The sequence below is a fragment of the Rhinoderma darwinii genome, chromosome 9 (assembly GCF_050947455.1).
Source record: "Rhinoderma darwinii isolate aRhiDar2 chromosome 9, aRhiDar2.hap1, whole genome shotgun sequence".
In the NCBI taxonomy this organism is placed as follows: domain Eukaryota; kingdom Metazoa; phylum Chordata; class Amphibia; order Anura; family Rhinodermatidae; genus Rhinoderma; species Rhinoderma darwinii.
In genome coordinates this window covers 53,068,254-53,096,130 of record NC_134695.1, presented here as the reverse complement: position 1 = coordinate 53,096,130, position 27,877 = coordinate 53,068,254, and the positions used below count along the sequence as shown (strand labels likewise).

At 45.4% G+C, this 27,877-nt stretch overlaps 2 protein-coding genes across 2 annotated transcripts; both read left to right on the top strand.

Annotated features, from left to right (window-relative positions):
• The first annotated feature begins 2,475 nt into the window (after positions 1–2,475).
• On the top strand, positions 2,476–7,357 carry LOC142660381 (DNA damage-regulated autophagy modulator protein 1-like). Its single transcript, XM_075836994.1, has 7 exons — positions 2,476–2,596; positions 4,481–4,548; positions 4,764–4,906; positions 5,616–5,787; positions 5,926–5,981; positions 6,540–6,626; positions 6,739–7,357. The coding sequence occupies exons 1-7, from the start codon at positions 2,478–2,480 to the stop codon at positions 6,817–6,819; spliced, it is 726 nt and encodes a 241-aa protein (XP_075693109.1). The 5' UTR covers positions 2,476–2,477; the 3' UTR covers positions 6,820–7,357.
• Positions 7,358–16,866: 9,509 nt separating this feature from the next.
• Positions 16,867–21,787, top strand: LOC142660380 (DNA damage-regulated autophagy modulator protein 1-like). The gene is made up of 7 exons (XM_075836993.1): positions 16,867–16,985; positions 18,863–18,930; positions 19,146–19,288; positions 20,441–20,612; positions 20,751–20,806; positions 21,363–21,449; positions 21,562–21,787. Exons 1-7 carry the CDS (start codon positions 16,867–16,869, stop codon positions 21,640–21,642), a joined length of 726 nt encoding a protein of 241 aa, XP_075693108.1. The 3' UTR covers positions 21,643–21,787.
• Positions 21,788–27,877: the final 6,090 nt, after the last annotated feature.

Here is a 27,877-nt window from a genome sequence, read left to right as displayed (position 1 = left end):
CCAAACCCTATTATTTAAACGTTCCATCCTTCCTTTAACCCCTCGCAGTCCCTGACACTCTCCCTAGGAGCTTCAGTGTCTACAATGAACACATTAATCGTGTACGTCGGGAGCTTTTCTGACGTACAAGATAAACGTAGGGCGATAGCACGATATGGAGGTCGCCTTAAGAGAAAGTGAAGCACTTGTGAGGATGTGAGGAGCACTTAGGGCTCATTCAGACGAGCGTGTATCTCACCCATGTGACACACGGATTCATGTATTTCAATGGGGCCGTTCACACGATCGTTGTTTAAACGGAGCGTGTGAAGGGTCCGTGAAAAAATAGGACATGTACTATTTTCCTGCATGTCACGTATCCCTCCATAAACTCTAGTCTATGGGTGATCCGTGACAACGCGTCCCGCACGGGTGCACCTCGGACGTGTGAAACTGCGGTTTTTCAGCACATTTTTTACGCAGCATGTGGATGAGATTTGTTCAAATCTCATCCACTCTGCTGCTACTTACGCTGCAGATTTTCCACAATGAAATACATTTCTGAAAATCCGTAGGTGTTTCCGCTACGTGTGAACTGACCCTTACAGATTTTGCTAAGGATTTGCAACAAATTAACCCTTTGCATTGTAAAGGGTGAAATGTGCGGCAATTTTTCAATACAATGGGCATGCTGCAATCAGCGGAATGCACTAAAGCCCATGCAGATTTTTTTCTGCTGCATGTGAATAGGGTTTTGAAAACTCCATTCACATGAGTTGTACTGTAATTTGTAGTGGAGACAGATCCACCACGTCTGAAGTGGCCTTAGCGTCTTATTCACACAGTGCAGTCAAATCCCTTTTTTTTCTACAATTTTTGCAAAATCGCTGCAAAAACATCATTTGACTGCACTGTGGGAATATAGCCTAAAAGCAATGTTTTTTTTTCATGTTTTGTACCATTTTTTTATTGCAATTTGTGTAATCGAGGCAAAACTGCGCCATTTTTGCCACAATTATGAAAATCGCGACAAAAAATGTGAGGTACATGGAAAAAAAACTGCTTCATTTTCTACAAGTAGGGTCAGGGGGCATGTGAAGGGGGATGGGGCACTCACCAGTCTTGCAGGGTACAGTCGCTGTGTAGAGAAGGAGCTGCCTGGTGGGCGGCTCTCTCCACACGGAGCTTCTGCTTTCTTGCTGCTCATGTAAGTCCTGTCAGGGTCTCAGCGTTAGTTACTTCGGAGGAAGGAACAGGCCCTAGCTGAAGGGTCCGTTTCTTTCTCCAAGTGACCAACGCTGGGGCCCTAATAGAAATGTTTAAAGTTTAATAAGAAACGGGCGGCCCCTTTCTTTCTGCATTGTGGCCGGACCTCTGACTGCAGTACCAGCTGTACTACCCTGATGGCGGCCCTGCATAGGCCATAAGGCCCCATTTACCCAATGCCAAAAGGGTATCTCCCAATGTATACCTCAGACGTACACAGCAATGGCAGTGAGAAAATAGCTTAACACACCAAGACATCTAGAGGAGTAGGACATTGTGACCCTCACATTCTCCATTACCTGTCCTGATAATGTCCTGCTCACACAGGTGCACGTCACATTCATCTCTTTTCTAACAAACTCTGCAGCTGTGTAAGAAGGGCTGGATAAGGACAAGTTTGCAGCTACTAAATGTAAACAATGACATCTGTCATTCACTGACAGCAAGCAGAGATCTCGAAAATGATAATTATTTGATACAAAATGTATAAGTAGATTAGAAAGTTGCATTCAATTATAATTACATTCATAATTGCACAAAAACTTACATGTATATTGATCCTTATTTTAAAGAAAAACAAAAAAAAACTGTAAACCCCATAGATATGATCTTGTACTTCCCTGTACATGTATTCACCATCTGTAGAGGTAAAGAATTTATAGGTTTTATTCTTGTGCTATTATTATGTAATTTGGGCTCATTAGTAATTCCATGTTCTCCTTACATGGGAGCTTCACTAATAAATCTATAAAATGCTCTCAATATATATCTGGTCATTATATGATCCTGTATATGAATATAATAATAGCAGCTATTATACCACAATGTGCCGGATATTCTCTTATAAGTGCAAATTGTGTATAAGCAGAAATATATACTAGTATATAAAATCAACTACAATACTGAGCACCAATCAGATTCAGGAATGTGGGATGATGTCACACATCATCACATATTCCTGAATGTGTCATCATGTGCGACATCATCACAAATTCCTGAATGTGTCATCATGTGTGACATCATCACACATTCCTGAATGTGTGATGATGTCACAATGACAGGAGCAGCTATGACATCACAGAAGACTGGTGACATCATCGAGTCTATACCGGCCACTGCATGACATTACTTCTTCATTCTTATCTGTGAATTCAGAGAAAGAGACGGACAGAGATAGCGGCTTTTGTTTAGCGAATCTTTGATTTTACTCAGCGAATCTTCTTTTTGGCGCCATGGAGATCCGGGGTTTGGCATTCTTGCCTCTCCTCTGGGTCATATGGACGCTATTGGGCCTCGGTGCCCTGATTGTCTTGACTGTCATGTCAGGGCATGAAAAATATCCTTATATCAGGTAAGAGGTGATGGGGTGAGAATCCTGACTCTATAGTATAATGATTGTTATTATTGTATTAATATTATTACTGTTATTCATGAAATGTTATTATTATTATTATTGTTATTATTATTGTTGTTATTATTAGACTATTAACCCCTTAGTGACCAGCCTATTTTAGACCTTAATGACCAAGCCATGTTTTACGTTATTCCATCGTCGCATTCCAAGAGCTATAACTCTTTTATTTTATCGACATAGCTGTATCAGGTCTTGTTTTTTGCGGGACAAGTTGTAATTTTTAATAGCACCATTTTGGGGTACAATTTATTGATTAACTTTTATTAACTTTTGGGGGGGGGCATAGAAAAAAACCTGCAATTTTGCCACACTTTTTTGCATCCTAAATTTACGCCATTTACCGTGTGGTATAAATAACACAATAACTTTATTCAGTGGGTTGTTCCGATTGCAACGATACCAAATTTGTATAGTTTTTGTATGTTTGTATGTTTTACTACTTTTACACAGCTAAAACCGCTTATTTTCATAGCCATAACTTTTTTATTTTTTCGCCGATGCAATTGTATGAGGGCTTTTTTTGCGGGACGACTTGTAGTTTTTATCGTTAACGTTTTGAAGCAGATGCAATTTTTTAACACTTTTTTTTTGTTAAGGCAGGATTCACAGAAAGCAGCAGTTTTTGCATGGTTTTTTATTTTATTTTTTACGATGTTCACCGTGCAGGTTAAAAGATGTAATAAGTTTATAGTCGGGGTTGTTACGGACGCGGCGATACCAAATATATGTAACTTTTTGGTGGGATGAGAGGGAGCAGCCTCCCTCTCTCCAAAACCATTCAGATGCGGCGCTCGCTATTGAGCACCGCATCTGAAGGGTTAAACGGTTGAAATCGATACTAATATCGATCTCACCCGGTCGAGCAGGGATGCACCCAGCCCTCAGCTGCCTCTGCAGCGACGCCATTGGCCACCGACAAAAAATTGTCAGACTGGCTCAGCTTTAATGATAATGGGGAAACGTTTCCATCTGAGCGTAGCTTTCATGATTCCCCGCTTCCACATTCCTCCTTTAAATGCCATCTCCCTCTTATTTTAAGTTCCCACGCCTCGCTCCTCCGTTCCCTCCCCCCGTAGCCTGACTCGGTCCACTTCCCCTGTTACGTTTATGTCAGGGGAAGTTGAATACGGAATATGAATGGGTCACATGATTTGTGATAATCCGTTCGGGTGGTGTCGCTGAGCAGAGAGCACTTATCTCATGATCTGTAACGTTTCCTATTTTGGGGATTGATAGAGGAGAGAGGGATCATGTGATCAAAATAAGAAACGTCACAAATACTGTAGTCAGTTTACAGCAGACTTGTGATCACATGACCTGAATTAACGGCGCCGTTCCTCGGCTTCGTGGAAGTAAAAAGTATATTACTAAGTTTAGCCATTAAGTATATCAAAATGATAGAGATATAGAGATATACTTTCTAGGGGTAGCGGATAATACGGGGGATGAGTTTTTAGGACTAGAAATAGTAGAAGTCAGAAATAGAGATGGAATGATTGGACATTCAGGAGATAATGGGGGAGATTTTTCAATACTGTGCAAGGAAAACATGGAGCCGTTGCCCATAGCAACCAATTGGGTTCCTGAATTAATTTTCCAAAGGGTCTCTGACAAACGAGAGCTGCAATCTGATTGGTTGCTATTGGTAACGGCTTCATGTTTTCCCTCAGTGTTCTTTGCTCCTACTTGACTGTGGATATTGGAACATATTATGGAGGGTGATTATAATGAAGGAAGATAAAGTCTCCTCTGCTCTTAGATGAGAAAATTCCACCGCTTGTCTCCTATTAACTCTCAAAATTTTTCTTCTTTATTTCACAGTGACACGGGAAAAATGTTCCCTGAATCGGTGATCTACACCGTCGTCTTCATGGTGACGTCCATTCTTGGTAAGTGGATGCAGCTTCCTATAGGGAGATAACATCAAGATGAGATCAGTGGCGCCAGTGCTCAGTGATAACCTTACATTCCTAATCACTATCCAGCACTCACCGGCGGCCATTACTGGGGTTTCTAATCATCACTGCGTCCTGGAGTTAATACAAGTGTCTATAGAAATGATATATGGAAGTCTCCGGCTGATAACATGTATTGTCTATTTCAGGAGCCGGCGTCGCTTCCATCCAGTACAGGTTCATGATTATTCAGTCTGAACCATCGGAGAAGCGTTATATAATCATCCAGAGAATCCTCTACGCCATGGGATGGATCGTCTGTATTGGGACCGCCGTGAACGCCATATATTCGGTTAGTTATTATGTTTTATATAAAGTTTCCAGTATTACATAGAGGGGTCAGTAACCAGTAATATATAGAGGGGTCAGTACCCAGTAATATATAGAGGGGTCAGTACCCAGTAATATATAGAGGGGTCAGTACCCAGTAATATATAGAGGGGTCAGTACCCAGCAATATATAGAGGGGTCAGTACCCAGCAATATATAGAGGGGTCAGTACCCAGCAATATATAGAGGGGTCAGTACCCAGCAATATATAGAGGGGTCAGCACCCAGTAATATATAGAGGGGTCAGCACCCAGTAATATATAGAGGGGTCAGTACCCAGTAATATATAGAGGGGTCAGCACCCAGTAATATATAGAGGGGTCAGTACCCAGTAATATATAGAGGGGTCAGTACCCAGTAATATATAGAGGGGTCAGTACCCAGTAATATATAGAGGGGTCAGTACCCAGTATTATATAGAGGGGTCAGTACCCAGTAATATATAGAGGGGTCAGTATCCAGTAATATATAGAGGGGTCATTGGTATATACATTGCTCATTATTCTTCCATTCTGCCCAATATAACACACTTTACAGTGGCGCCCCCTGGTGATAGCCTTGTATTACTGCCCTGTTATAATTACACTCCCCCTGCGGCCTCTGCTGATATATTTTCACAGATCTCCATGACAACCTCATTGATGACATTTATATATCTGTTTATGTTCTAGGTGGAGACCCAGCCTACAGCCCACAGGATCGGCGCAGGATTGGCATTTGTCCTTGCTGCCATTTACAACCTGTGCCAAGCTGTGTACCTGTACAAGAGATCCTTCAGCAGTCGGCAAATGTGCCACATCCGACTAGTAACAACCGTGGTGACCATTGTGACACTGATTATCTGTATCCTTTTATTGTGTGCTGGATACACTGGAGATTATGCGCTCCCTCGTGACTCCATTGTAACACAGATCAGACATGACAGTATAGGAAACACTAGAATAATACAATTCTGTTACTTTCCTTAACACGTTCTTCCAGTTGCTGTAGGTATGAGCGCCTTCTTCTTCAACCTATGTAGCGGCCGCTGTATTGGGGTGAGTTCATATCACTATTCTCCATCTTGTGTAATCCACGTGTCCCTGTGTAAGGGTATGTTCACACGGTCTATTTTCAGACGTTGTTCGTGCCGTAAACGCCCCGAAAAATGGCTAAAATTACAGAGGCTAAATGCCTCCAAACATCTGCCCATTGATTTCAATGGGAAAAACTACGTTTCGTTCCCACGGGGCGTTTTTTTACGCAGCCGTTTGTAAACACGGCACGTAAAAAACTGCCCCGTAAAAAAGAAATGCACTTCTTGAGTCGTTTTTGGAGCCATTTTTTCATTGTCTCACTAGAAAAAAATTAAAACGGCCGTAAAAAACGCATCAAAAAACGCCTGATGAATAAAAAACAGCTGAAAATCAGAGGCTGTTTTCCCTTGAAAACAGCTCCGTATTTTACAGTCGTTTTTTGTTTGCCGTGTGAACATACCCTAAAAGTAAAATAGAAACTCTTGTGGACCTGTCATCCTCCCATCTATTCCATACCAGAGCCACTGGTGAGTACAGCCGGCACTAACATCCTCTATTCTGTCCCTCTATCTTCTGCAGATCTTCTACATAACAGGCATGAAGGCCGAATACATTGGATTTTCCGGCCTGGTAATGCACCATGTGACAAATTATACAGATTTCCAGGTGAGTAGATGCCGTGTGAAGGTCTCATGTGCTCCAGAAGCGTTTCTGATGAGAAGTAATATATTGTATAGAGCCGGTTTATGATAAATGTTCTTTCTTCTTTGTTCCTCAGCGTCTGTCTTTAACATTGTCCAGAGAAGGTGTCTCCATCTCCCTGAGGGAAAAGACCCAGGACCCTGAAAACCCTGAATAAGATCCAGGGGTAAGAACTAGGGGGCTGGAGCACCATAAAGACAACTAAAGCCATCTGGACAGCGCTGGAGCAGAACATCTTCCTGCAAGTAGGATGAAGGGGCACAAAGACCTCACCCCTAGACCGCAGCAGGTCATGGAGCCAGAGATGCCACCTAAGATGGCAATAAACATATGTAGATCACTGTTGACATCTATAGTGATCAGTATTACCATCCACATTGAGGTGATAGTGATGACAATGACACCGATCCTTCCAGAAGTCAGTCTGAGAACACCAGTCATGGTACCAGAACCACCTGCAGATAAGTAACCTCCACCTCTTCTGGAACGTTGATGCAACCAGCATTGACTTCCGATAAGGAGGAGTGAGGAGCGCGGCAGGTACAGAAGAGCGATGACTGAACGTTTCATCATGGAAGAGATATATACGTCATAACAGCAACGTTACTGAACACATAGTAGCAGGAAACCTCAACCATTGTGATTGCTGTACTGAAGAGAACAACAGGAATATCTGGAGCCGTCCTACCAAGAGAATGTGCCAAGTCATCATTATGGCGGAGACTGTGGCCTATTACTACAGCCCGGGCGCAGAAGACTGGCGGTAACATGCCTTGCACTGTGGCGGACTCTTCACAATGGATTTATTCTGTGGACTATGTGTGACTGTAAAATGTGACAACCTGGTGGAAATCACCTTCTAGTAAACTCAATGTGTTGGAATAATGTTTATTACTGTGGTTATTGCTACAACTACTTCACGATTTATACTTTTTCTTGCATAATATATCTCTAGGTGATGTTGTTGTGTTGCCAATAAATTAAATAGAAAGAAAACCACACACCTAGGAGAACTGGAAAATGTATGGTCCCTATGAACTCCAGAGCAAGTTTTTTTTCTTGTCCTGGGCCCAACCCCCTCTCCTGGCATTCAGACCCCAGGCTCAGACAGTAGACAGACATCCATCCCTTACAGTACTTGGTGTTACAAGAGGACGTGGCCATGAGATGGCTGCATTTTTTTCCTCTATCTGTTGCGGTTTTTTAACACATTTTCTGATGTCATCCGTTATCGGCTTCACTGGGAGCGGCAGCAGCAAAAGTGCAGCAAACCAGCATGTACTTACCTGCCCATGTGTAGATGCACTTTGGCAAATTGGCCTTTTGTTTTCCTCTGGATCATCTGGGACTCTGTAAGAAAAAAAAGTTGAATTCCATGGACTTATTTCTCTTTCCAAGCCACTCTATATAACCAGGGCCGCGATCAGGAATTTCTGGGCCCCATACAGCCAAAGAGATTGGGCCCCCTCTCCATTACCGGGGGTGGGCAACGGAAAGTGTGGCGTGCACGTTTGTACGTTATATGCAGTAACTGATTTTGACGTCGAGTTACAGTGAACGAAACCATGGAGCAGTCAGTGATTGGTTGATACCCTGGATTTTATAGAATCCAGCCACAACTTTTCCCACTGTACGGCATGTAGTGGGATACGTCGCCTCGGGAATGGCCCTGGGGAAACTCCTGAAGTCACTGTCCATAAATGGACAGAGACGTCAGGAGCTTTCCCTGGGCCAAAGTCCACGGGCACAGTGCTTGTGATTCTCTGCCTGGGGACTCCGGCATTGGGAAGCTCCTGACATTACTGTCCATATAGTGTCTTCAGGAGCGGTATACGTTTTTTGTGGGATCTATCAGAATGGAATAGCTTAGTCTACTACACTATTCCATCCTTCAAAAAAAAAAAAAAAGTATACTGAAGTATACCAACCCGTGGAAGACCAAAAGGACATAATGGGGCCCTAGACTGCAAGGACCCATTATCAACCTTACCTGCCCAGGACCTTATACCATCCTTAATTAAAATAAAAAAACACCAACACCTTCTTTATGGAAATGTGGAAGTGGCCACAGCTTTATTATTATTTAACAACCATCGGCATGAAGACATATATTTTCCTTTTCTCCTTCTCCTGAAATGCCGATGCTCCCTGTACTCTATCAGGCATGTAGGGTACTAACTCCGTCTTCTTGCCGTACTTTCCGCCAAGGAGGGGAACTGAGAAACCTACTCAGTCCCCCGACCACCCCCACCAAGCAACGCCAGTCCTCTCTCGGCACCATCCAACAAATCTGACAGAAAGATATCGAGCCCGATATCGTTGAGGTGTACCCCATCCGGCGCCAGCAAATCAGCATTATCCCCTTCCAAGGCCTGGTGCCGCAGCCCAACTCCACCTATCGAGCGAACGAACCGCGACACCCGCACATTAAGCAACCTGCGCACTCTCTCCAACGCTGCCAAATTACTGGCACCCCGCCACACCGTCCGTGTGAGACCATACCACCACGCAGCGAGCGAACAAATCCTGGAAACGCGCCAAATCAGTCCGAATTAAGGATGACAACTCGGCCATTTTAACTTGGCCGATATCATTCCCCCCGGCGTGAATGATCAGGACAACAAGGTCCATCAGTGTGCCTCGTAACTGCCACAACTTCTGGCAGCAACTGCACCCACTGTAGTCCCCGGACGCCTCTCCAGTGTACGTCGGCCTGCGAGAGGCCCAAATTCGGACCCAGCGGCCTCCGTACTGCTCGGACCGCCGCCCAATGCACAAATGAGTGCCCCAGGTTCCACACCTGGGGGCGCCGAGACCCTAACAAAAGAAAAGTCGAACTAAATACCAGGTCAAATGTGCGAAACAGAAACAGGCAGGGACAGAAGAACATGACACAAGGAAAGAACTACGGAGGAAGGGGGAGGGGGTTTGGACAACAAATGGAAAAAGAAGAGCCAAACGGATGAACACCACAATAAATAATCACACTTTAAAAACCAAATCAGGTCGCACATACGACTTATAGCTATTCGAGCTCCATCTACCCAAACGCATGATCGCCACTGAATCCAAGTCTAAGGAATCTGCCTCAGTGGCAGCGCCAATCCTGAAAGAGTGAGTACCGAACTCGCCCGGTGGCAGCCCCAAGTATTTCAGACCAGCCTTAAAAACCGCTTCAAATTGAAAGCGCGACATTGACGACCCATCCTGATGTGTCAAGAATTGAACCCCGGCCGCCTGGACAAACACAAATTCCTGAACTAACTTTACAGGACAATACTGGCCCCCAATCTTCCCAATCGACAACCAAGCACCCTTCCCTGCCGTATGAGTTTTAGACTTCCGAATGCAGACCCGAAGGGAATCACCCAATACTACCACATCAGATCCAAACAACCCACCACGTTTGTTCACACTGGGTGGAACCAGCTCACTAACCCGCAATGCGGCAAAGAAAGCCAAAGAAAATGCTGCGCCAAACAAAGAAACCTCATATTCATCCCGGCAAACAAAACACAAAACGGATAGAAGCCGACCCAGTTGCGCAAAAGATACTGGCCGCCTCGTGTCACGGGAAACGCCTCCTTTTTCCACCCCTTCATCGCCTGCCTAACAACAAACTCTTTTGTAACATCCTTACATCCCCACAATTTCAACATAAATGCCACCCCTGCTAAATGTTTACCTGCAGTGGCCGCACTACAACCCTCCTGACGTAATTGTACCAAACTCGTAAGTGTGATATCAAGGTGACAGCTATCCTGTGATGAAAAATTACCCCCCGCAGTCTCCAACCACCGATCCCACGCTCTGCAATGCCTCTTCCAAGTCGCTGGTACTACAGAACCCCTTAACAGCCTCATAAGTTGTCCTCGACCAGGGCCCATAAGTGAAGAGGGGGGGACTCCCCGTCTGCCAAAGCTGCAGGGTGCAATTCCCGAAACCAGGACATCTGCGAACGAGACAAAGCATCGGCCATCACATTACAAATTCCCGGAACATGCTTAGCACGAAACCACACGTTCAGCTCCAAACATTTCAAAACCAACCATCGTAATAACGACAAGCCGTTCACCGCATGCACAAACGCCATATTATCTGTCCAGAATATAATCCGCTTATTCACCATCCTGCTACCCCACAACTCTATCGCAACTATAATAGGAAACAACTCTAACAACGTCAAATTACGTACCAACCCTAAATCCCTCCAATGCAAGGGCCAAGGGAACCTACACCAACTTCGGCCAAAAATTGCTCCAAAACCATCACTCCCAGCCGCATCCGTGAACAATTGTAGATCTACACTAGACATCTCGCTGTCCTGACAAACCGACCGCCCATTAAATGAACTCAAAAACGAATGCCAGACAAACAAATCCTTCTTCTTCTTCATCCAAGACGTTACCTGGATAAAATGATCCGGTTTCAATATACCCTTAGTGGCTAATGACAAACGCCGAGAAAAAACACGACCCATAGGAATTATCCGACAGGCAAACACCAGCAATCCCAATAACGACTGTAACTGTTTCAATGTCACTTTCTTAGACCCCATGACCTGGTCAACTTGGGACACCAGGCTTGCCAATTTGTCATCGGGCAAGCGAAAAATCATCTGGACAGTATCTATTTCAATACCCCAAAAAGATAAAACGGTTACCAGGCCCTCAGTTTTTTCCTCTGAAATAGGTACCCCGAAACGAGACATCACCTGCCGAAACACCCTCAGCAACGTGCTGCACAACCCGGAGCCCTTAGGGCCCACAAAAAGAAAATCATCCAGATAATGAATGACCGAAGAAAACCCGGACTCCAAGCAAACTACCCACTCCAAAACTGAAGCAAACATTTCAAAATAACTGCAAGATATAAAACAACCCATGGGAAGGCACATATCAACATAAAAGGCACCGTCCAAACAGCAACCCAGCAGGTGAAAACATTCCGGATGAACCGGCAACAACCGAAAATCAGCTACAATGTCAGACTTAGCTAGAAACGCGCCCTGGCCTGCAGCCTGCACCAACCTCACCGCAACATCGAAAGAAGTATACGAAACCGCCGCATCCTCCCTGGAGATCCCGTCGTTGACCGATCCACCACGGGGAAAGGAAAGGTGATGAATCAGCCTAAACTTCCCCCACTCCTTCTTTGGAACTAAGCCAAGGGGGGAAACTAGTAGGTTAGGATACGGCGGCTCGTAGAATGGACCTGCCATTCTCCCCAACTCAACTTCCTTAGCCAATTTCTGACGCGCGACGTCAACATTCTCATTGATCGACTTCAAATTGTCAGCCAATAACAATGTTGCAGAATATTCAAAAGGAATCACAAAATCATAAGAAAACCCACTAGTGAGCACCTCTGCCTCCCGTCTCCTGTGGTAACGCTCTAACCACGTGCCCATCTCGAGAACGTTCACCGGCGTTCTCCGCTGTGCCGGAAGGAGGTGCCTTGCCGGCTGCTTACCTCTCCGGAAACACCTGAGCGCCGAATGAGCGCCCCCACAGATGGAGCATTCATGTCGGAATTTGCACGTGGCAAAGAACCGACAATGACCCTCGTTGTAGAGCCGACAGGCTCCCGTGGGCCTAGCGGCCGCAGCTCCAAAGGCGGGGCCTGGCGCCGCGGCTGCACCGGGAAAGGAGCGTTGCTGTTTGCTGCCTTGCGCTAAGATGAGCTGCAACCAAACATCCGTTGCCTTTGACGCCCAACTAATATCCGGCGACAAAGCCAACCGAAGTCGGAACTCTTCATCGTAACGCCACCAGGCTGCACCACCGTGCAACCTGTGGGCGCTGAAAATCGTGTCAAAATAAACAAACAACTCAGCCCCTTTCGCAGGGTAGCGCTGGCAAATAACATGAGCCAGTGTAGCATAACACTGTACCCAGTTGCCAAAAGTTTTCGCAAAATTAACTTTTTTATCTGAACCTCTCTCATATACCCGCTCCTTATCGACAGTCACCTGCTCCACGGAGACCAAGGACCAAATATCCACAAATTCATTCCTCCAAATTTTTTCCTTGATCTCCGCTGACAAATGAGTCCCGAGAGGAGCGACCCCACAGAACAAAGAATCCCGAAACGTTGGACTAGCTAAAGTATTTTCTCTCTCAGATGGGAGCCTAGCCTCCCCTGGTGGCACAGAGGGAACAGACGTTCCCTCATTCACATTCAAACCAGCCACCACGGCTTTTAAAACAGAAATCAGATCCGTACCCGATACATTAGATTTATTAAGCCATGCGTCACCGCAGGCCGACTCACCGCTCCCAGAGGTCCCACCGACTCCAGAGGGTCCTTCAGCCACTTGCCGCGGCACTGGAACCACGGCCTGAACCTCCTCCACCGACCCGGCGGGAGGAACAACCTGGGACAGCTGCTCATGATTCTCCGATAAGTGCTGCACCTCCTGGCGTCAACTGTGTCCCTGCGGCCGTGACGATCTCCGCGAAGACCTCTTCCGCGACTCCGATGGGGCAGATGCTGATGACGATGACGAGGAGGAGAATCCTTCGCTGGATGACGAGGAAGACCGCCGACCATGCCTCTTCATGCCACCCGTTCTGCGACGTCTGCGATGGCCATGGCGTTGATGTCTTCCAGAACGACGTTTCCTCCCCCGTCTGGAACGCTCCCTCACCGAACCCACGGGAGAAAAATGAGACAAGACAGGAGAAGGGCAAACCGGACCAGACGTTTCCCTGTCCCTACACTCACTAAAACAATCCCTACCCGGCCTCGATCCCCGCTGGCAGGGGACCGGAGGAGACCGGGGGTGAGAAGCAGCAGGCGCAGCAAAAGCCCCTGCCCCAGGGCTGGGCTGAGTACTCACCGCTCGCTTCTTTGTGCCCGCCGCCATCTTCTTTTCATGGGCGCCGCCATCTTGCTTCCTGGCCGACCTGCGCCGACCTGGAAGTCCCGCCTCTGTTCTCTCTCCAACCACTTCCGGCTGAACAGAGAACAGAACAGGGAGGGATGACGTCGGCACCGACCGCTCGCAGGAACCGGAAGCAAGTCCCAGTTCCCGCGAACATGCCTCGTGGTAGGCAACCATGGCGGACCAGTCTCCTGGACCCGCTATACTCACCCCACTGTCCAGGAAGTCGCCTGCCCTATCCGTACCCGCAGCTGCAGATCGAGGTAGGTTATACCGTGCCTGTGCCGGTTTAACCGCAGCCCTCTTACCGCTTTGGGGAGGGACGCCAGCGCGACGCGTGGACGGGAGGAGGGCGGCACTATGTCACCTGACGAAGCGCCGGGTGAAATAGGCCTAGGCGAAATACTGGGACAAGCGCGCAACGGTGGAGCAATCACTGCGCCCCGAACGGGAACGGGGCTGGGGCTTAAGCGAACAGGGGGGCGGATAACACACTGCGGCCTACCTCGGGTAGCCGCTCCTGGCTATTCCATGACCAGATCCGATCCACTCCTACTCCCATCCGCCAACAGGGATTCCAGCCAGGCAGGCCCCTCCAAAGCCACCCGCTGTGCCACCTGCCGCAAAAGATCCTCCGCCATCTGTGCAGGACCGTCCACCGAAGCGACAGGAAAAAATGCTCCGAATCTTCCAGCTCCAACCAGAGGATGTTTCTCCCGCTGCAGCTTGAAGGTAAGAGAGCGTTTTGCCCCAAACCCTAGCCTTATATCTCCTTAACCACGCCCCTCTTACCCCTTGTTCACCAATCCTGGTCCTGGGCATTATTTAAACGTTCCATCCTTCCTTTAACCCCTCACAGTCCCTGACACTCTCCCTAGGAGCTTCAGTGTCTACAATGAACACATTAATCGTGTACGTCGGGAGCTTTTCTGATGTACAAGATAAACGTAGGGCGATAGCACGATATGGAGGTCGCCTTAAGAGAAGGTGAAGCACTTGTGAGGATGTAAGGAGCACTTAGGGCTCATTCAGACGAGCGTGTATCTCACCCATGTGACACACGGATTCATGTATTTCAATGGGGCCGTTCACACGATCGTTGTTTAAACGGAGCATGTGAAGGGTCCGTGAAAAAATAGGACATGTACTATTTTCCTGCATGTCACGTATCCCTCCATAAACTCTAGTCTATGGGTGATCCGTGACAACGCGTCCCGCACGGGTGCAGCTCGGACGTGTGAAACTGCGGTTTTTCAGCACATTTTTTACGCAGCATGTGGATGAGATTTGTTCAAATCTCATCCACTCTGCTGCTACTTACGCTGCAGATTTTCCACAATGAAATACATTTCTGAAAATCCTTGGTGTTTCCGCTACGTGTGAACTGACCCTTACAGATTTTGCTAAGGATTTGCAACAAATTAACCCTTTGCATTGTAAAGGGTGAAATGTGCGGCAATTTTTCAATACAATGGGCATGCTGCAATCAGCGGAATGCACTAAAGCCCATGCAGATTTTTTTCTGCTGCATGTGAATAGGGTTTTGAAAACTCCATTCACATGAGTTGTACTGTAATTTGTAGTGGATTTTCAGTGCGCAATCCGCACCGAAAATAGGAGACAGATCCACCACGTCTGAAGTGGCCTTAGCGTCTTATTCACACAGTGCAGTCAAATCCCTTTTTTTTCTACAATTTTTGCAAAATCGCTGCAAAAACATGATTTGACTGCACTGTGGGAATATAGCCTAAAAGCAATGTTTTTTTTTCATGTTTTGTACCATTTTTTTATTGCAATTTGTGTAATCGAGGCAAAACTGCGCCATTTTTGCCACAATTATGAAAATCGCGGCAAAAAATGCGAGGTACAAGGAAAAAAACTGCTTCATTTTCTACAAGTGGGGTCTGGGGGCATGTGAAGGGGGATGGGGCACTCACCAGTCTTGCAGCGTACAGTCGCTGTGTAGAGAAGGAGCTGTCTGGTGGGCGGCTCTCTCCACACGGAGCTTCTGCTTTCTTGCTGCTCATGTAAGTCCTGTCAGGGTCTCAGCGTTAGTTACTTCGGAGGAAGGAACAGGCCCTAGCTGAAGGGTCCGTTTCTTTCTCCAAGTGACCAACGCTGGGGCCCTAATAGAAATGTTTAAAGTTTAATAAGAAACGGGCGGCCCCTTTCTTTCTGCATTGTGGCCGGACCTCTGACTGCAGTACCAGCTGTACTGCCCTGATGGCGGCCCTGCATAGGCCATAAGGCCCCATTTACCCAATGCCAAAAGGTTATCTCCCAATGTATACCTCAGACGTACACAGCAATGGCAGTGAGAAAATAGCTTAACACACCAAGACATCTAGAGGAGTAGGGCATTGTGACCCTCACATTCTCCATTACCTGTCCTGATTATGTCCTGCTCACACAGGTGCACGTCACATTCATCTCTTTTCTAACAAACTCTGCAGCTGTGTAAGAAGTGCTGGATAAGGACAAGTTTGCAGCTACTAAATGTAAACAATGACATCTGTCATTCACTGACAGCAAGCAGAGATCTCAAAAATGATAATTATTTGATACAAAATGTATAAGTAGATTAGAAAGTTGCATTCAATTATAATTACATTCATAATTGCACAAAAACTTACATGTATATTGATCCTTAGTTTAAAGAAAAACAAAAAAAAACTGTAAACCCCATAGATATGATCTTGTAGTTCCCTGTACATGTATTCACCATCTGTAGAGGTAAAGAATTTATAGGTTTTATTCTTGTGTTATTATTATGTAATTTGGGCTCATTAGTAATTCCATGTTCTCCTTATACTGGAGCTTCACTAATAAATCTATAAAATGCTCTCAATATATATCTGGTCATTATATGATCCTGTATATGAATATAATAATAGCAGCTATTACACCACAATGTGCCGGATATTCTCTTATAAGTGCAAATTGTGTATAAGCAGAAATATATACTAGTATATAAAATCAGCTACAATACTGAGCACGAATCAGATTCAGGAATGTGTGATGATGTCACACATCATCACATATTCCTGAATGTGTCATCATGTGCGACATCATCACAAATTCCTGAATGTGTCATCATGTCTGACATCATCACACATTCCTGAATGTGTGATGATGTCACAATGACAGGAGCAGCTATGACATCACAGAAGACTGGTGACATCATCGAGTCTATACCGGCCACTGCATGACATTACTTCTTCATTCTTATCTGTGAATTCAGAGAAAGAGACGGACAGAGATAGCGGCTTTTGTTTAGCGAATCTTTGATTTTACTCAGCGAATCTTCTTTTTGGCGCCATGGAGATCCGGGGTTTGGCATTCTTGCCTCTCCTCTGGGTCATATGGACGCTATTGGGCCTCGTTGCCCTGATTGTCTTGACTGTCATGTCAGGGCATGAAAAATATCCTTATATCAGGTAAGAGGTGATGGGGTGAGAATCCTGACTCTATAGTATAATGATTGTTATTATTGTATTAATATTATTACTGTTATTCATGAAATGTTATTATTATTATTATTGTTATTATTATTGTTGTTATTATTAGACTATTAACCCCTTAGTGACCAGCCTATTTTAGACCTTAATGACCAAGCCATTTTTTACGTTATTCCATCGTCGCATTCCAAGAGCTATAACTCTTTTATTTTTATTTTATCGACATAGCTGTATCAGGTCTTGTTTTTTGCGGGACAAGTTGTAATTTTTAATAGCACCATTTTGGGGTACAATTTATTGATTAACTTTTATTAACTTTTGGGGGGGGGCATAGAAAAAAACCTGCAATTTTGCCACACTTTTTTGCATCCTAAATTTACGCCATTTACCGTGTGGTATAAATAATACAATAACTTTATTCAGTGGGTTGTTCCGATTGCAACGATACCAAATTTGTATAGTTTTTGTATGTTTGTATGTTTTACTACTTTTACACAGCTAAAACCGCTTATTTTCATAGCCATAACTTTTTTATTTTTTCGCCGATGCAATTGTATGAGGGCTTTTTTTGCGGGACGACTTGTAGTTTTTATCGTTAACGTTTTGAAGCAGATGCAATTTTTTAACACTTTTTTTTTGTTAAGGCAGGATTCACAGAAAGCAGCAGTTTTTGCATGGTTTTTTATTTTCTTTTTTACGATGTTCACCGTGCAGGTTAAAAGATGTAATAAGTTTATAGTCTGGGTTGTTACGGACGCGGCGATACCAAATATATGTAACTTTTTGGTGGGATGAGAGGGAGCAGTCTCCCTCTCTCCAAAACCATTCAGATGCGGCGCTCGCTATTGAGCACCGCATCTGAAGGGTTAAACGGTTGAGATCGATACTAATATCGATCTCACCCGGTCGAGCAGGGATGCACCCAGCCCTCAGCTGCCTCTGCAGCGACGCCATTGGCCACCGACAAAAAATTGTCAGACTGGCTCAGCTTGAATGATAATGGGGAAACGTTTCCATCTGAGCGTAGCTTTCATGATTCCCCGCTTCCACATTCCTCCTTTAAATGCCATCTCCCTCTTATTTTAAGTTCCCACGCCTCGCTCCTCCGTTCCCTCCCCCCGTAGCCTGACTCGGTCCACTTCCCCTGTTACGTTTATGTCAGGGGAAGTTGAATACGGAATATGAATGGGTCACATGATTTGTGATGATTCGTTCAGGTGGTGTCGCTGAGCAGAGAGCACTTGTCACATGATCTGTGACGTTTCCTATTTTGGCGATTGATAGAGGAGAGAGGGATCATGTGATCAAAATAAGAAACGTCACAAATACTGTAGTCCGTTTACAGCAGACTTGTGATCACATGACCAAAATTAACGGCGCTGTTCCTCGGCTTCGCGGAAGTAAAAAGTATATTACTAAGTTTAGTCATTAAGTATATCAAAATGATAGAGATATAGAGATATACTTTCTAGGGGTAGCGGATAATATTGGGGATGAATTTTTAGGACCAGAAATAGTAGAAGTCAGAAATAGAGATGGAATGATTGGACATTCAGGAGATAATGGGGTAGATTTTCAATACTGAGCAAGGAAAACATGGAGCCGTTGCCCATAGCAACCAATTGGGTACCTGAATTCATTTTCCAAAGGGTCTCTGACAACTGAGAGCTGCAATCTGATTGGTTGCTATTGGTAACGGCTTCATGTTTTCCCTCAGTGTTCTTTGCTCCTACTTGACTGTGGATATTGGAACATATTATGGAGGGTGATTATAATGAAAGTCTCCTCTGCTCTTAGATGAGAAAATTCCACCGCTTGTCTCCTATTAACTCTCAAAATTTTTCTTTATTTCACAGTGACACGGGAAAAATGTTCCCTGAATCGGTGATCTACACCGTCGTCTTCATGGTGACGTCCATTCTTGGTAAGTGGATGCAGCTTCCTATAGGGAGATAACATCAAGATGAGATCAGTGGCGCCAGTGCTCAGTGATAACCTTACATTCCTAATCACTATCCAGCACTCACCGGCGGCCATTACTAGGGTTTCTAATCATCACTGCGTCCTGGAGTTAATACAAGTGTCTATAAAAATGATATATGGAAGTCTCCGGCTGATAACATGTATTGTCTATTTCAGGAGCTGGCGTCGCTTCCATCCAGTACAGGTTCATGATTATTCAGTCTGAACCATCGGAGAAGCGTTATATAATCATCCAGAGAATCCTCTACGCCATGGGATGGATCGTCTGTATTGGGACCGCCGTGAACGCCATATATTCGGTTAGTTATTATGTTTTATATAAAGTTTCCAGTATTACATAGAGGGGTCAGTACCCAGTAATATATAGAGGGGTCAGTACCCAGTAATATATAGAAGGGTCAGTATCCAGTAATATATAGAGGGGTCAGTACCCAGTAATATATAGGGGGGGTCAGTACCCAGTAATATATAGAGGGGTCAGTACCCAGTAATATATAGAGGGGTCAGTACCCAGTAATATATAGAGGGGTCAGTACCCAGTAATATATAGAGGGGTCAGTACCCAGTAATATATAGAAGGGTCAGTATCCAGTAATATATAGAGGGGTCAGCACCCAGCAATATATAGAGGGGTCAGCACCCAGTAATATATAGAGGGGTCAGTACCCAGTAATATATAGAGGGGTCAGTACCCAGTAATATATAGAGGGGTCAGTACCCAGTAATATATAGAGGGTCAGTATCCAGTAATATATAGAGGGGTCAGTACCCAGTAATATATAGAGGGGTCAGTACCCAGTAATATATAGAGGGGTCAGTATCCAGTAATATATAGAGGGGTCAGCACCCAGTAATATATAGAGGGGTCAGTACCCAGTAATATATAGAGGGGTCAGTACCCAGTAATATATAGAGGGGTCAGTACCCAGTAATATATAGAGGGGTCAGTACCCAGTAATATATAGAGTGGTCAGTACCCAGTAATATATAGAGAAATCAGTACCCACTAATATATAGAGGGGTCAGTATCCAGTAATATATAGAGGGGTCAGTACCCAGTAATATATAGAGGGGTCAGTACCCAGTAATATATAGAGGGGTCAGTACCCAGTAATATATAGAGGGGTCAGTACCCAGTAATATATAGAGGGGTCAGTACCCAGTAATATATAGAGGGGTCAGTACCCAGTAATATGTAGAGGGGTCAGTACCCAGTAATATATAGAGGGGTCAGTACCCAGTAATATATAGAGGGGTCATTGGTATATACATTGCTCATTATTCTTCCATTCTGCCCAATATAACACACATTACAGTGGCGCCCCCTGGTTATCACCCTTATATTACTGCCCTGTTATAATTACACTCCACCTGCGGCCTCTGCTGATATATTTTCACAGATCTCCCTGACAACCTCATTGATGACATTTATATATCTGTTTATGTTCTAGGTGGAGACCCAGCCTACAGCCCACAGGATCGGCGCAGGATTGGCATTTGTCCTTGCTGCCATTTACAACCTGTGCCAAGCTGTGTACCTGTACAAGAGATCCTTCAGCAGTCGGCAAATGTGCCACATCCGACTAGTAACAACTGTGGTGACCATTGTGACACTGATTATCTGTATCCTTTTATTGTGTGCTGGATACACTGGAGATTATGCGCTCCCTCGTGACTCCATTGTAGCACATATCAGACATGACAGTATAGGAAACACTATAATAATACAATTCTGTTACTTTCCTTAACACGTTCTTCCAGTTGCTGTAGGTATGAGCGCCTTCTTCTTCAACCTATGTAGCGGCCGCTGTATTGGGGTGAGTTCATATCACTATTCTCCATCTTGTGTAATCCACGTGTCCTGTGTAAGGGTATGTTCACACGGTCTATTTTCAGACGTTTTTCGTGCCGTAAACGCCCCGAAAAATGGCTAAAATGACAGAGGCTAAACGCCTCCAAACGTCTGCCCATTGATTTCAATGGGAAAAACTACGTTTCGTTCCCACGGGGCGTTTTTTAACGCAGCCGTTTGTAAAAACGGCACGTAAAAAACTGCCCCGTAAAAAAGAAATGCACTTCTTGAGTCGTTTTTGGAGCCATTTTTTCATTGTCTCACTAGTAAAAAAAAAAACGGCTGTAAAAAACGCATCAAAAAACGCCTGATGAATAAAAAACAGCTGAAAATCAGAGGCTGTTTTCCCTTGAAAACAGCACCGTATTTTACAGTCGTTTTTTGTTTGCCGTGTGAACATACCCTAAAAGTAAAATAGAAACTCTTGTGGACCTGTCATCCTCCCATCTATTCCATACCAGAGCCACTGGTGAGTACAGCCGGCACTAACATCCTCTATTCTGTCCCTCTATCTTCTGCAGATCTTCTACATAACAGGCATGAAGGCCGAATACATTGGATTTTCCGGCCTGGTAATGCACCATGTGACAAATTATACAGATTTCCAGGTGAGTAGATGCCGTGTGAAGGTCTCATGTGCTCCAGAAGCGTTTCTGATGAGCGGTAATATATTGTATAGAGCCGGTTTATGATAAATGTTCTTTCTTCTTTGTTCCTCAGCGTCTGTCTTTAACATTGTCCAGAGAAGGTGTCTCCATCTCCCTGAGGGAAAAGACCCAGGACCCTGAAAACCCTGAATAAGATCCAGGGGTAAGAACTAGGGGGCTGGAGCACCATAAAGACAACTAAAGCCATCTGGACAGCACTGGAGCAGAACATCTTCCTGCAAGTAGGATGAAGGGGCACAAAGACCTCACCCCTAGACCGCAGCATGTCATGGAGCCAGAGATGCCACCTAAGATGGCAATAAACATATGTAGATCACTGTTGACATCTATAGTGATCAGTATTACCATCCACATTGAGGTGATAGTAATGACAATGACACCGATCCTTCCAGAAGTCAGTCTGAGAACACCAGTCATGGTACCAGAACCACCTGCAGATAAGTAACCTCCACCTCTTCTGGAACGTTGATGCAACCAGCATTGACTTCCGATAAGGAGGAGTGAGGAGCGTGGCAGGTACAGAAGAGCGATGACTGAACGTTTCATCATGGAAGAGATATATACGTCATAACAGCAACGTTCGTGAACACATAGTAGCAGGAAACCTCAACCATTGTGATTGCTGTACTGAAGAGAACAACAGGAATATCTGGAGCCGTCCTACCAAGAGAATGTGCCAAGTCATCATCATGGCGGAGACTGTGGCCTATTACTACAGCCCGGGCGCAGAAGACTGGCAGTAACATGCCTTGCACTGGCGGACTCTTCACAATGGATTTATTCTGTGGACTATGTGTGACTGTAAAATGTGACATCCTGGTGGAAATCACCTTCTAGTAAACTCAATGTGTTGGAATAATGTTTATTACTGTGGTTATTGCTACAACTACTTCACGATTTATACTTTTTCTTGCATAATATATCTCTAGGTGATGTTGTTGTGTTGCCAATAAATTAAATAGAAAGAAAACCACACACCTAGGAGCACTGGAAAATCTATGGTCCCTATGAACTCCAGAGCAAGTTTTTTTTCTTGTCCTGGGCCCAACCCCCTCTCCTGGCATTCAGACCCCAGGCTCAGACAGTAGACAGACATCCATCCCTTACAGTACTTGGTGTTACAAGAGGACGTGGCCATGAGATGGCTGCATTTTTTTCCTCTATCTGTTGCGGTTTTTTAACACATTTTCTGATGTCATCCGTTATCGGCTTCACTGGGAGCGGCAGCAGCAAAAGTGCAGCAAACCAGCATGTACTTACCTGCCCATGTGTAGATGCACTTTGGGAAATTGGCCTTTTGTTTTCCTCTGGATCATCTGGGACTCTGTAAGAATAAAAAGTTGAATTCCATGGACTTATTTCTCTTTCCAACCCACTCTATATAACCAGGGCCGCGATCAGGAATTTCTGGGCCCCATACAGCCAAAGAGATTGGGCCCCCTCTCCATTACCGGGGGTGGGCAACGGAAAGTGTGGCGTGCACGTTTGTACGCTATATGCAGTAACTGATTTTGACGTCCAGTTACAGTGAACGAAACCATGGAGCAGTCAGTGTTGATACCCTGGATTTTATTGAATCCAGCCACAACTTTTCCCACTGTACGGCATGTAGTGGGATACGTCGCCTCGGGAATGGCCCTGGGGAAACTCCTGAAGTCACTGTCCATAAATGGACAGAGACGTCAGGAGCTTTCCCTGGGCCAAAGTCCACGGGCACAGTGCTTGTGATTCTCTGCCTGGGGACTCCGGCATTGGGAAGCTCCTGACATTACTGTCCATATAGTGTCTTCAGGAGCGGTATACGTTTTTTGTGGGATCTATCAGAATGGAATAGCTTAGTCCACTATACTATTGCATCCTTCAAAAAAAAAAAAAAAGTATACTGAAGTATACCAACCCGTCGGAGACCAAAAGGACATAATGGAGCCCTATGAACACATTTATCGTGTACGTCGGGAGCTTTTCTGACGTACAAGATAAACGGGCGATAGCACGATATGGAGGTCACCTTAAGAGAAGGTGAAGCCCTTGTGAGAATGTAAGGAGCACTTAGGGCTCATTCAGACGAGCGTGTATCTCACCCATGTGACACACGGATTCATGTATTTCAATGGGGCCGTTCACACGATCGTTGTTTAAACGGAGCGTGTGAAGGGTCCGTGAAAAAATAGGACATGTACTATTTTCCTGCATGTCACGTATCCCTCCATAAACTCTAGTCTATGGGTGATCCGTGACAACGCGTCCCGCACGGGTGCACCTCGGACATGAGAAACAGCGGTTTTTCAGCACATTTTTTACGCAGCGTGTGGATGAGGTTTGTTCAAATCTCATCCACTCTGCTGCTACTTACGCTGCAGATTTTCCACAATGAAATACATTTCTGAAAATCCATATGTGTTTCCGCTACGTGTGAACTGACCCTTACAGATTTTGCTAAGGATTTGCAGCAAATTAACCCTTTTCATTGTAAAGGGCGAAATGTGTGGCAATTTTGCAATACAATGGGCATGCTGCAATCAGCGGAATGCACTAAAGCCCAGGCAGATTTTTTTCTGCTGCATGTGAATAGGCTTTTGAAAACTCCATTCACATGAGTTGTACTGTAATTTGTAGTGGATTTTCAGTGCGCAATCTGCAGCGAAAATAGGAGACAGATCCACCACGTCTGAAGTGGCCTTAGCGTCTTATTCACACAGTGCAGTCAAATCCCATTTTTTGCTACAAAATCGCTGCAAAAACATGATTTGACTGCACTGTGGGAATATAGCCAAAAAGCAATGTTTATTTTCATGTTTTGTACCATTTTTTTATTGCAATTTTTTTAATCGAGGCAAAACTGCGCCATTTTTGCCCCAATTATGAAAATCGCGGCAAAAAACGCAAGGCACATGGAAAAAAACACGCTTCATTTTCTACAAGTGGGGTCAGGGCGCATGTGAAGGGGGATGGGGCACTCACCAGTCTTCCAGGGTCCAGTCGCTGTGTAGTGAATGAGCTGTCTGGTGGGCGTCTCTCTCCACACAGAGCTTCTGCTTTCTTGCTGCTCATGTAAGTCCTGTCAGGGTCTCAGCGTTAGTTACTTCGGAGGAAGGAACAGGCCCAGGGGCGTAGCTAAAGGCTCATGGGCCCCGATGCAAAAGTTCTTATTGGGCCCCTCCCCCCCGCAAACTCCTCATGGCCGACGGTCCGCAGCTTTCAGCTGCATCGCTGGGTCTCCTAAGTGACCCAACAATGCAGCACTAGCAGCCGGGGCGTCACTAAGGCTCGGTTCACACACACTATTTACGGACGTAATTCGGGCGTTTTAGCATTGAATTACATACGAAAATGCGGCTCAAAAGCGTTGGCAAACATCTGCCCATTCATTTGAGTGGGTCTTACGATGTTCTGTGCCGACGGTCATTTTTTTTACGCCCCGCTGTCAAAAGGCGGCGCGTAAAAAAGACGCCCGCGTCAAAGAAGTGCCTGTCACTTCTTCAGATGTAAATGGAGCCGTTTTCCATGGACTCCATGGAAATACAGCTCCTATTACGTCCGTAATGGACGCAGCGAAAAACGCCTCAACATGCCGTTACGTCTGAAATTCCGGAGCTGTTTTCTCCTGAAAACAGCACCGTAATTTCAGCCGTAATGGACGCTGCCGTGTGAACATACCCTCTGGGCTTAAAATGTCAGGGGAAATAGCCCCAATACATATGTGTCCGCCCAAAAAAAAATGTGTGTATAGGAGACAGCATAGCATATCTATAGCACTACGACCCTATAAACTATGGATAGGATTATATACAGTGGCTCAGCAGACAGTATCACACATGATAGGATTAGATACACAGCTCAGCAGACAGTATCACACATGATAGGATTAGATACAGTGGCTCAGCAGACAGTATCACACATGATAGGATTAGATACAGTGGCTGAGCAGACAGTATCACACATGATAGGATTAGATACACTGCTCAGCAGACAGTATCACACATGATTGGATTAGATATAGGGCCCAGCAGACAGTATCACACATGATTGGATTAGATACAGAACTCAGCTCGTTGACATTGCGGCTCCAGCGCTGGACCCAGGAAAGGTAAGAATAATAATTTTGCTTCTTTGTGTTACTGATTATTTTTGTGTGTTTGTGTTTTTTTTACAGGTTCGGTTGTTGGACTTCGGATTCGAGGAATTCAATGACAGCTTTTTTATTCTCAATAAAATGGTTAATGAGGGTTGTGTTTTTTTATTTCAATAAAATATTTTTTCTATGTGCTTGTATCTTTTTAAACTTTATCACCGCCTTAGTAATGGCCGCTGGCTGATTGACAACCTCCATTACTAAGGCGGGGCTTAATGTTAGCAGGTGCAGAGGCCAATACTAACCCCCATTATTACCCCGGTACCCACCGCCACCAGGGGTGCTGGTAAGAGCCGGGTACGAACCAGTACCCGTCCATCTTTAGTGACGGCAGGCACCGGGGTGGCCGCAGGCTGGTATTATTAGGCTGGGGAAGGCCAAAAACAGTGGCCCCTACCACCCTGGTAATGCTGCCTGCTGCTGCTGTGTTGTATCTCGCTGGTTATGAAAATTGGGGGGGACCCGATATCGTTCTTTCCAATTATTTTTTATTTTTATTTTTTAAATGACGTGGGGTCCCCCCATTTTTCATAACCAGACAGATACAATAAAGCAGCAGCAGCCTAGCATTACCAGGGTGGGAAGGGCCACTGTATCTGGCCTTTCCCCTCCTGATAATACCAGCCTGCGGCCACTCCAGTGGCCGACCATCACTACAGATGGTCAGGTACTGGATCGTACCCGGCTCTTCCCAGCACCCCTGGTGGCGGTGGGTACCGGGGTAATAAAGGGGGTTAGTGTTAGCCTCTGCACCGGCTAACACTAAGCCCCTCCTTAGCAATCGATACTGTCAATCAGCCGGCGGCCATTACTAAGGCGGTAGTAATATAGTTTAAAAAAAAACACAAAGACATAGAAAAAATATTTTATTGAAATAAAAAAAAAAACCCACACAACCCTCATTAACCATTTTATTGATAATAAAAAAAAAAGCCGTCATCGAAGTAGTCCTGGAATCCGCCGTAGTCCAACGACCGAACCTGTAAGAAAACACACAAGAAAAACGATTAGTAACACATGTGTTAGGCTTAGATACAGGGCCCATGTGTGATATTGTCTGTGGGACCCTGTATCTAAGCCTACCACAACGTAGGCTTAGATACAGGGTCCAGCAGACAGTAATCTTATACAGTATAAGATTACTGCGTGCTGGGGCCCTGTATCTAAACCTACAGTGTGGTAGGCTTATATACAGGGCCCATCAGACAGGATCACACATGGGCTATGTATCTAAGCTTACCATGTGATTGGCTTAGATACAGGGCCCAGCAGACAGGATCACGCATGGGCCATGTATCTAAGCCTACCATGTGATTGGCTTAGATACAGGGCCCAGCAGACAGGATCACACAATCTGTGATCCTGTCTCATGGGCCCCCTAAGCCTGCTACATCGTAGGCTTAGGGGTTGTGCAGTCCCTAAACATTGATGACCTATCCTCAGGATAGGCCATCAATAGTTGATGTGTCTCCCGGGACCCGCAAATCAGCTGTTTTGAAGGGGCCGCAGCACTCATACGAGAGCTGCTTCCCCTTCATTTCACTACTCGCTCACACTGTGAATCGCCGACACCGATTCACAGTGTGACCGGAATGAAGTGACCGGAATGAAGGGGAGCAGCTCTCGTACGAGTGCTGCAGCCCCTTCAAAACAGCTAATTGGTGGGTCCCGGGAGTCGGACCCCGCCAGTCAGGGCTAATCTTACCTTCCTCTTCAGCCGCAACGGTAGTTCTGTCGTCACGCATAGCGCTGTGCATAGCGCTGTGACGTCATGCGCTGCGCACAGCGCTTAACGTCAGGACCTCCGCTGCGATCCGGAACCAGGAAGGTAAGTAAAGTCTGTTACTATAGTAACAGGGGCCCGCAGCCCGAGTTACTATAGTAACTTTTTATTGATGTGGTGCGGGGGGCTGTGGGCCCCCCTGGCTTCGGGGCCCGGTCGCAATTGCGACCGCTGCGACCCCTATAGCTACGCCAGTGAACAGGCCCTAGCTGAAGGGTCCGTTTCTTTCTCCAAGTGACCAACGCTGGGGCCCTGATAGAAATGTTTAAAGCAAAACAAATATTCGGCACACAAGTTAGTGATATTAGCAAATCTTTGAGTTTTATTTTATCAATAGTCGATGCCAGAGGTTTAGTGCAACGTTTCGGTCGTAATTTAGACCTTCATCAGGCACTTGTTCCTCCTGGTGTCTGGTTTATCCAGTTGTTGGCGCTGCGTGTTTTAATAGAGGCT